Raw genomic sequence first — 9486 nt, 5'->3', positions numbered from 1 at the left:
TTTGTGCCACCTCACCTGTGCCTGGCATGTAAATTACTGGAAAATTAAGTAGATTAATAATGCTCAATTAACACGTCACGTTTGTGTGTTATTCCCCTAACCTACAATCTGGCTTTGCCAGTTTGGTACTTAGTGACGTAGCTCAGTCAGAGATTTGTCAACAACATCAGCAGAGCTCAAATGCGTGCAGCCATAACCCCAACACTGCTTCGTTGTTTCATGTACTGTACATACCTGAAATACAGGTTTGGTGGTCTTCCTGCTGGGTATTTCTGTCTGACGCACCTCTGCAAGTGCCTCTGTGCACAGCACTCCTATGCTAGTTAGCGCCTCACTAACCTACTGCAGGCCTAGACGTGTCGTCGTCTTCTTACAGTAGATGTTTCGTTCCTTGAACCCGCACAATGGCGGACAGAGATGGCAAAAGTATGCACCACTAACCAGGTATAAGTACAGGTAATGTACTTGTACAAATACTGAAAAAACTGTAAGTATAGACTTTAAACTATTTAAGTAGAAAAGCAAAGTATCTTTAAGTACACAAGTAAAATGTCTTTGCTTCTCCAAATCTCGTATCATTGTCATTCATGCTCCCTGCTTCATGTTTGTTCTCGTCTGTGTTTTTTGATTTGGTTGATTTTACCTTTCTCTATTAGTCTTTTTTTACATTGTGCTGTCATCGGCAAAGGTTGAAAAAGGTCATGAGACTATTTTTACAGAGTGAGGAGAAAATACACGTTTTCTATATGTGTAGAGTAAAAGTAAAAAGTTCTCAGAAGAAAATAAATACTAAAGTAAAGCACTGCTATCTATTTTTTTGTACAAATAAATGATATTTTCTTTACTATGTTCCATGTTTTGTTTTTTAAATTGGGTACAAAACAAAATGGACATTATAACACTGTCGATGGGTACAAAACATAATGTTTGTTTGGGACTCAGGGATCCTAAATTCAGTGAATAATATAACGGTCTGCATTACAGTATGCTGTGTTTACTGCTTAGCAGCAGTCATGTTTACTCTGCAAGCAGGTCCATATTTACAAGAAGTTTAATAAATATCAACGTCAATTATTATAGATGGTAACTTGGAGGTTCATTTTGGAAAGAATACTGCAGTGTGTGTTTAAGAGGTTTTGAAATGACTGCAAAAAGTAATAACAGGAAGTCAAAGTAAGTGAGAGCTGTGTAATGCAATTCAAACACTAGGATTGCATTCAAACGTAGTCCATTTTCAAATAGGAATTATGATAAAATCGATGAATTCTTCCTATTTCTATAGCACCAGCCAATTCAAGTGCAATTGAGGTAATTGTCAGTCTTTCAATTGCAGATTATTATTGTTATTATTATTATTATTATTAAGGTAAGGCGGGCAGTTGAGGACATATACACACAATTGCAATGTCGACCTAGATGTAGGTCGACACACAATGCGAATAAAAAATATTTTCAGTAGGGAGAGAACTTAATCTGCTTTCAACTTTTGAGAGAAGAGAGTTGATGTGTTTCAAATTTAAGTAAACTGTCAAGCCAGATTCCTAGGTATTTGAAGCAAGAGGCTGAGTTGTAGCCTTTAATGTAATCACAGCTGTAATTTTGCATGTGTAACTTAAAAAAAATGTTTTTATCACAAGTGATATCGAAGAGGTATCACGGTGTTTGTAAAGTTAGCGTAAGGAAAACAAAAACGAGAGTTTTTGCATGATAGAGAACATGAAACAAAAACAGGTAGCATGTTTTTGTTTCCTTTAACATAACATTATTTAATTAACTGTCACTCTGTATCCAATCATATGATTAAAAAAGTGATTTTACATACATTTACTCAGCCCAGTCTTTATTTATTTATTTATTTATTTATGTTTTTAATTATTTATTTATATTTTTAAACAGCAAAATGTTTAGCAGTCATGTGATTGGCTGCTGATCAGACCAGTGTGTAACCTGCCTTACATCCCAAAGCAGTTGGGATACGCTCCAGTAGACCCTAGTAAGGATAAACGGTACAGAAAATCAATGGATTGATGTTTAACAGTCTAGTAGCTTTCCTGGTCAATTAGTTTAATTTATAAATGACAGTAGTTACTTTTTGGATTCACTCCTGTGGAACTCCAATGAGGATAAGCAATAGGCCTATATAGAAAATAGTTGAATGGACTCCTGTGAGTATCCACACCGTTTGGAGTGCAGGCACAACACTGCTGTGGGATAGTTTTGAAGCAGTCAGTCAGTAATAAAATTAGGTGTCATTCAAAAACACACTATACAAATGAAGGGTATGTAATCCCTATTAAATCAGAGACAAGATTAGATACCACATTTGCATGTGAGAACAGGAGCACAAGTGGATTCTGTTCATTTTACTGTTATCTTGTCGGCTGCCACTGTGTGCAGCATTGTAGTAGAGATGGCCTGCAATCCGGCTGTTACAATCAAACCACAGTCATCTCGATAAGTTATATAAAGTTCAGTCGTTCAGTTACAGTAAATGTCATGGGTGTTGATTTACCCACACTATTACATGTTAGACAAGAATGATTGCAGTGATATGATTTTCCCCATATGTCCCAGGATGTCACGTTGTAATAGTAACAGTTTCAGTAAGATAAAAAGAAATGACCAGCTTTATTTGTATCAAACATAAAAAATAAAATAAAAAACATTCATATACACGCACTGCAAAAAATGCAGCATGCCAAGTATATAAGTTAAATTACAGCATGTTTATATTTGGCTACATTGTTTGCCTTTGTTTTTTTTCCCACATTTATACAGTAATCATCATCCTTCGCACAAGTGGCCTCATTTACAATATTATCCATCTGACATGTATCAACATATCTTCATTTGGGACGATCTGATCTATAATCATGCAACACAAATGGGCTCTACTTTTGTAGACAATGGTGCATCTTTATTTTGGTGCTGGGGTTAGTCGAGTTTACAGTGTTTGGGAATTTGGTAGCTCAAGCAGCTAAAAGCAGGTCTAAGTTGTGGCGCAGGTGCTGAATATGATTTAGCGGGAAGCAAACAGATTGTTTGCTTTCCTGATATGTGTGGTGTATGTCATTGTATGTCATTCATGACAACTGTGCATCAAACCCCCTGAATTATTCTAGAAAATCCATTCATCCATTTCATCAGCTTCTTTATATTTTTTAAAACACCCACTTGGGACTGTGGAGTTTACACAGAGGTACAAACAATCTGCAAAGTCTGCTTGTAATTCCTTATAAGCGTACTTTGCACACATCAATCTTTTGCATGGACTCCAGCGGCAGTCTTTTTCTGCTTCCACAATGTCAAAGACTGTGCGTGCCTCTCTTGGACTGAATTTAAAGGGAATGAATGGAACCGCTTTCATTGGCCAGAAAGTAAGTCGGCTGTGTTCACTCCCAAAATAGAGCAAATGCTACTTTCAAACTGCGCCCATCTACGAACAGAAAACTCCATCCATGCACACAATTAGACTGTGCTTTGGGCTAGACTTGGGCTGGGCACAAAAATAAGGCCAAATGTGTTATATGCAAAATATTTTCATTTCAAGTTTTCGGCAAAAGTACGAAGTCACAGTTTCAAATAGATCTCATCAAGACCCATCATATTTATCAAAATCATACAGCATTGAAATCTAATCTAATCTAAAAAAATAATATAATATTATTTCTCAGACTCCTTCCATCCTCTGGCGTTCCTACCAAATTTGTACACGAGTCTGCGCCCGTCTACTCGTTCTAGGATTTCCCTTTTGTAGTAATATCTGTGACAAAAAAAAGATGCACAAATTAGTGAATCAGCAAGTGGATTTAAGAATCAATCAATCAATCAATCAATCAATCAATCAATCACATTTTATTTTTCTGGATTTACCGGGGTGTACTCCCCACAAATCTGCAGAAAGACATCCCTGTGGGTGGACTGAACACACGTCATTGTGGTCATTAGCACTCAGGCTATACATCAGTCACTGCAGCAACGTCTTGGAGAAACGTGACTTTTGGAATCTCCGGACCAGCCATGGTATAATCCCATGGTTAGTTGTCCATCCAATTGTACCGTTAGGACTGTCAGTGCTAATGTTACTAGTCAGAGTATAAGTGGAACCGCGCAAGTTGAAAAAGTTGATGGTTGAGCAATTCTGTTTCTGAAGGTTAACAAATCAAGACCTTCATGCATTTAGTCAGTCTACAGTATTTTGTGAGACCTCAGTTCAGTATGCAAGTGTGTTTACATTTCCTTTGGCTATTTTGTACTGTATGATTTGGTGATGGTGATACTTCCAAATGTGATAGAATATACCAAGGTGGATGATAGCTATAATTTTTTTTTTTTTTTTTAAATGTGATGATCATCATAGAGGTGGAAGTGGTACATACTGCAATTTCGGAAGGCAGTATAGGGTCTGTGAGCTATATGCTTAGTACAATGAGGTGACAATGAGGCTTGCCGCACAGTCAGCATCATGACCAACCGGCCTGAACTTTCATGTGGTATGTGGGCCTCTGCAACCACCAGCCACTAGTTTTGCTGCTATCACCACTGTATGATGTACAGCAACGTCACAGATGTAACAGCAAATAAAACCAAATCGTATCATGTGAGCACCAACAAAAATATGTACAAGGTGAGATTAAGATGGCCGCTACCAGGCAAGCAAGAGAAGCCAAGTAAGGAGAAGGAGCCAGATGGACTGTCATGGAAAGACTTGCAGAAAGAGTAAAAAGACCAAAAGAGGTCCAGAGAAGCCCCTGTCCCTGCATGACATCTACCACTGACAAATGGAGGAAGTGGCATATCAGTGGCTGGGCAAGGTTGGACTCAAAGACATCAGAAAATCAATCGAGGCCAGGGAACTACCACATCAGACAGGACCCTAGGTACAGGCTGTGCAAAGAAGCCCCAGAGACGGTGAAGCATATCACAACAGGGTGTAAGATGCTGGCATATATGGAGAAGCACAAACAAGTAGCAGGAATAGTGTACAGTAAGTGTACCAAATATGGACTAGGCGTCCTAGAATCAAGATGCCAGACACCTCCGAAGGTGGTCGAGAACAACCAGGCCAACACTCTGTGGGACTTCCAGATCCAGACTGACAAACTGGTGATTGCCAACCAGCCTGACATAGTGGTGATGGATAAATATCAGAAGACAGCAGTTGTGACAGATGTATCTCGAATGATAGCAACATCCAGAAAAAGGGAACACGGAAAGCTAAAGAAATATACCAAGGACTGAAGAAATAAATAGAGAAAATATAACAGCATCCCACAGATGTGTCTTCTGGTGAGGTATTGTAAACACAAAAAGGAAAGGAAGGAGAACTACTGGCACAATGTTTACTAGTGCTGGGTATTGCCACCAACCTCACAATACGATACGTATCACGATACATATGTGCCAATACTTGATCTTCAAGGCGATACGTATCCCAATATGTTACATTAATTTTCTTGCATTTTACAATAACAGTCATATGCATGCCTAAAGGATATGTTTGTTATGCTGACTGACAAAAATATTTTTGTTAGCAGCTCTTCTGGTTTACCACCAAAGCGGTGGTAAATTTGCAGCTTTCACAGACACACCGGGAACATTTATTAATAGGCATGAGCCGATATGAGCAAAAATATCAAAGTATTAAAAGTAAAATTACAGCTCTAAAATGTGCTTATTTGAAATATTTGGGGAAATAAAAACAGCATTTTTTTTTTCCATGTAACACATTCTATTTCGTTTTTAAACAAAATATAGGAAAACTGGTACATTAAGACGTGCAATGTTAAGTTTATAAGTAAATAAATATTAATATTCTTCCTCAGCTTTTTTCTTTATATTATATATCTTTATAATATTCTTCCTTCTGCTATTTTTCTTAGCAAGACAGTGTCGGGTGACCTATTTTTGCATTAATTGAAGGCAATTAACTTCAAAGACGCTGCTGGTTTTTATTTTTTAGCTGCAATGCAAACTGGAATGGCAAACGTTAACTACCTATTTAAAGTTAAAAAGCAATATCGATTCTGAGGCCTGCGTATCGATACGTGTCTTGTAATGAGGCCCGCAACGATATATTGCCGTATCGATTTTTGGAGCACACCCCTAATGTTGACCTCTTTGTGGTTTAGTCAAGTGGACATTGGAAATTAAGGTCACCATTCAGATCATTTGAATGTAATTCTATTGCTAAAACCACATCAACTTGCAGGGAAAAGACATTTACTACAGAACTAAAGAAAATAATTATATGAATGAGGATTAACAGCAATAAAACATTCAATAGGATGATTGCATCGGATGACAATTTTTTGATTCTCTTCTGAGTTAAGGACATTCAGAAACCTACACCAACAGTATTGGTCAGTATGTGTTATTTGTGTTGCTGTACCTCATTGCCCGGCTCAGCTTCTCGTAGGTCATGCTGCTGTTGTTTTTCTTCTTTCCCCACAACTGTGCCACTTCTTCTGATTTAAGAAAGCGAAATACTCCTTCTGTCCGATCCTCCCACTTGATCAGTCCTGGATTGCATTCAGGATGCAGTAGAATGTCTCTTATGAACTCCCATAAATGGGTCCCCCTTGGATCTGTTTTAGATAAATCAAGATTCAATAGTACGGGTGAACTTGCAAGCATTATATATGGAAAATGTCCAAATAAATAATAAAAACAAACAACTAAAGAGACAAAAGATATTGGGACATTCAACTATTCAACAAAAGAAAATGAGCTGAAACTGAATAATATTTAAAAATGCTGTAAAGGGTGTAATTTTGGGAATCTGTCTGTAGATCCATGTTTTCCGCTTATTCTGGGTCGAATTATGGCAGCAGTAGCCTAAGCAAGGAAGCACAGACTTCCCAGTACTCCCCAGTCACTTTGTCCAGCTTCTCTGGGGTGTCCTGAGGTGTTCTCAGGTCAGCCAGGAGACACAGTCTCTCCGGAGTATCCTGGGTCATCCCCGGAGCTTCCCCAACCTGGATAAACTTGTCATCGTACACATATTACACAAAGGACCCTGCAGTCAATTATTATCAACCTTTACTAATAAACTGATGGTTTTGAAATCAGATCAGAAGGTAATGGAAAATGGCATATTTTGTTGGCCTGGACTCCTGTTTTGGAAAAACCTGTGTAAAATGCTCATTTTCTGTAGTATTATTGTCAAACTTGAACTGGAATTAAGGAAGACCACAAGTTTTGATGCTGGAGTCTTTTCTATTCTACAAACATTTTCAAGGTAGATTTTGTGAAAAATAATTAGACAAACTTAAAATGTGTCTTTTGTTTGTATTTATTTGTATTAGTCAGTGCCATTTAAACAGATTCTGAGTTTTTGGGAGAAAAAAAATCAAAGTGTTATCTTCAAAAAGAGTCCAAAAACTATGCTGATACTCCAAATGGTTCAAGAACAGCTTCAAATTTACTTTGGGTGCACTTTTTTTTTTTTTAGCCGTTTTCGGCAAAAATGGCAGGAATGATAAGGTGTTTTAAAAATAGTCACTCCAAATGATGTACAATTTGGAGAACGACCAAAATGCTGATATATTATTGACTGTATACTAACAGTCTATACTATCGAATCTTAAGACAACCTCAGTGTGTTCCGGTCTGGTTGGCCTTGAAAAATAATGCGGCAGGCTGATCTCGGCTTGAGTTTGACATATAAAAGGTCTAAGCAGAGATGAATCAACAGTTTAAGAATTGTCCCAATACCTTTGCTTATACATGAATGTGGATTTATATTCTTCTTACTGTGTTTTTTGGCCTGACGATGACGACTGTCTGATATTTTGATTTCTGAGAAACAGAGATTAGGTGACTCTTTTCTCCATGCATTTTATAGTTTGCCTTAATATGTTGCTAAATCTTAAACAAAAAAAAGTATTTAAAGAATATATTTAAAGTTTTACCAGGGCCGGAAGGGGTAGGTGAGACACCTGGTACATGAGGTTGACTCGATAAGTCATGGCCGTCTATATCAACAGAGGAAAAAAATAGCTGACTGAAATATGCTTTTGTAACTACATTCATTAAATATATTTTCAATGAAATCAAGTCACACATCTAATTTATACATTTACTATACCTGTTTGTGGCTTGCTGACTTCTGAAAAGGGGCAAGAAATGTCTAAATGCAAGCAAAAAAACAAACAAAACATAATGACAATAATTAGGACAATTACATTTTTACTTAATATTACTGTCTGTAATTGATGAATCCCAAATTGTTTTCCAGCCAAATTTAATATCTTACATTCGGGTTTTAGATCCAGTTGACTGATTTCCACATGGTATTCTGCACATGGATGAGAGGGTCATAAAAATAGTTTATGCAAAGGCTTTACTGGTATGAAATTCGTTACCCCTTGCACAATGTTATGAAAGTCAGAATATTTGTATTACTTATATTATTTTTACTTTATTATTTTACTTATATTATTTGTACTGTAGCTCTATTTGGCTTCACATTACATTGAATGTGCGGCTTACAAGAGCGGTGACTTAGGCGCTGTGCATCACCTACTTTCAATTAACTTTTGAGTGCCCGGCTTAAGTGCTGGATACAGTATTTACACATTTATGATGGTGGCAGTTTCACTTTAGAGCTTATATAAAAATAAAATTATTCCATCATTGATCAACAACATTTGAAATAATCAGTTTGTTTGGAAAGAAAATATTTCGTATTAAAAAGCAATATGACTATGTAGCTACATTAATTGTGAGAAGGTTGAGATTGAACCTTTCACCAGTTCAAAAAGTTCCAACATTAAACTGGTCAACCACTTCCAGTTTACATAATATTGCCCAATATACTGGCAGTGCCTTGCATGGCAGAAGTGTGCCAATGGTGTATGAATGAATGTGTAAATGTGATAAAGCACTACTGGTATACCGTAAGAGCACATCAGTTCAAATTGGCATATGTGTAGACAGTATGCTGTTAAACTTAAACGAAAAGCCTGTGGGAATTTATTAGACCAATACTTTTAGTAAACTTAGCTAGATTCTTAATTAAACCATGTTCTTTACGATAAACCACATTTAATTATCTTTATATACCACTGTTCAATGAAAGCCCGTTGTGGCTGTGACTTTACTTTATATCTCCCTTTTTAAGACACGCACCGGCCCACTTGAGCTGTGTTATGCTGTGGAAGAGAATTGGCCCCAGGCTCCCTGCAGCATGGACAAAGTCCTGGTAGGTCAGCTTACAGAGCTGGTGGCCATCCATATCAAAGTTTTGGAAGGGGATGTTGGAGGCATCAATCTGATTTATGTCCATAACCTGCTGCAGCCACTCCCACACTTGATATTTACTCCAGAATTGAGGCTGGGAATCATGAGGCCACTGGCAACTGCTGCTATATCCAGGCATCACTAATGGAACTGCATGAGGCAGACACAAAATATATTACTGTGTCATTATTCTTGGTGATTACCTCACAACATCATCACATCACATGCTAAAGAGGTAGATAG

The 9486-nt window shown here is 37.3% G+C and overlaps 1 protein-coding gene across 9 annotated transcripts in view; it reads right to left on the bottom strand.

Moving 5' to 3' along the window:
- Positions 1-2609: 2609 nt before the first annotated feature.
- The window catches only part of ehf (ets homologous factor), a 31296-nt gene continuing 24419 nt past the window's right edge, over positions 2610-9486 (bottom strand). For 8 of the 9 annotated variants that reach the window (XM_077515954.1, XM_077515957.1, XM_077515952.1 and 5 more), the window contains 6 exons: positions 9133-9393; positions 8090-8299; positions 7914-7976; positions 7756-7800; positions 6392-6587; positions 2610-3763 (listed from right to left, as the gene is read on the bottom strand). In XM_077515954.1, the coding sequence (XP_077372080.1) occupies positions 3664-3763; positions 6392-6587; positions 7756-7800; positions 7914-7976; positions 8090-8299; positions 9133-9393 (875 nt within the window). In that variant the 3' untranslated portion in view covers positions 2610-3663. The remainder of the gene's footprint in view (positions 3764-6391; positions 6588-7755; positions 7801-7913; positions 7977-8089; positions 8300-9132; positions 9394-9486) is intronic. The other variant, XM_077515956.1, reaches the window with a different exon arrangement.

Source organism: Festucalex cinctus, chromosome 3, assembly GCF_051991245.1.
Source record: "Festucalex cinctus isolate MCC-2025b chromosome 3, RoL_Fcin_1.0, whole genome shotgun sequence".
Classification (NCBI taxonomy): Eukaryota; Metazoa; Chordata; class Actinopteri; order Syngnathiformes; family Syngnathidae; genus Festucalex; species Festucalex cinctus.
Note: the sequence above shows the minus strand (reverse complement) of the source record. Positions and strands in the feature narration are given on the sequence as shown.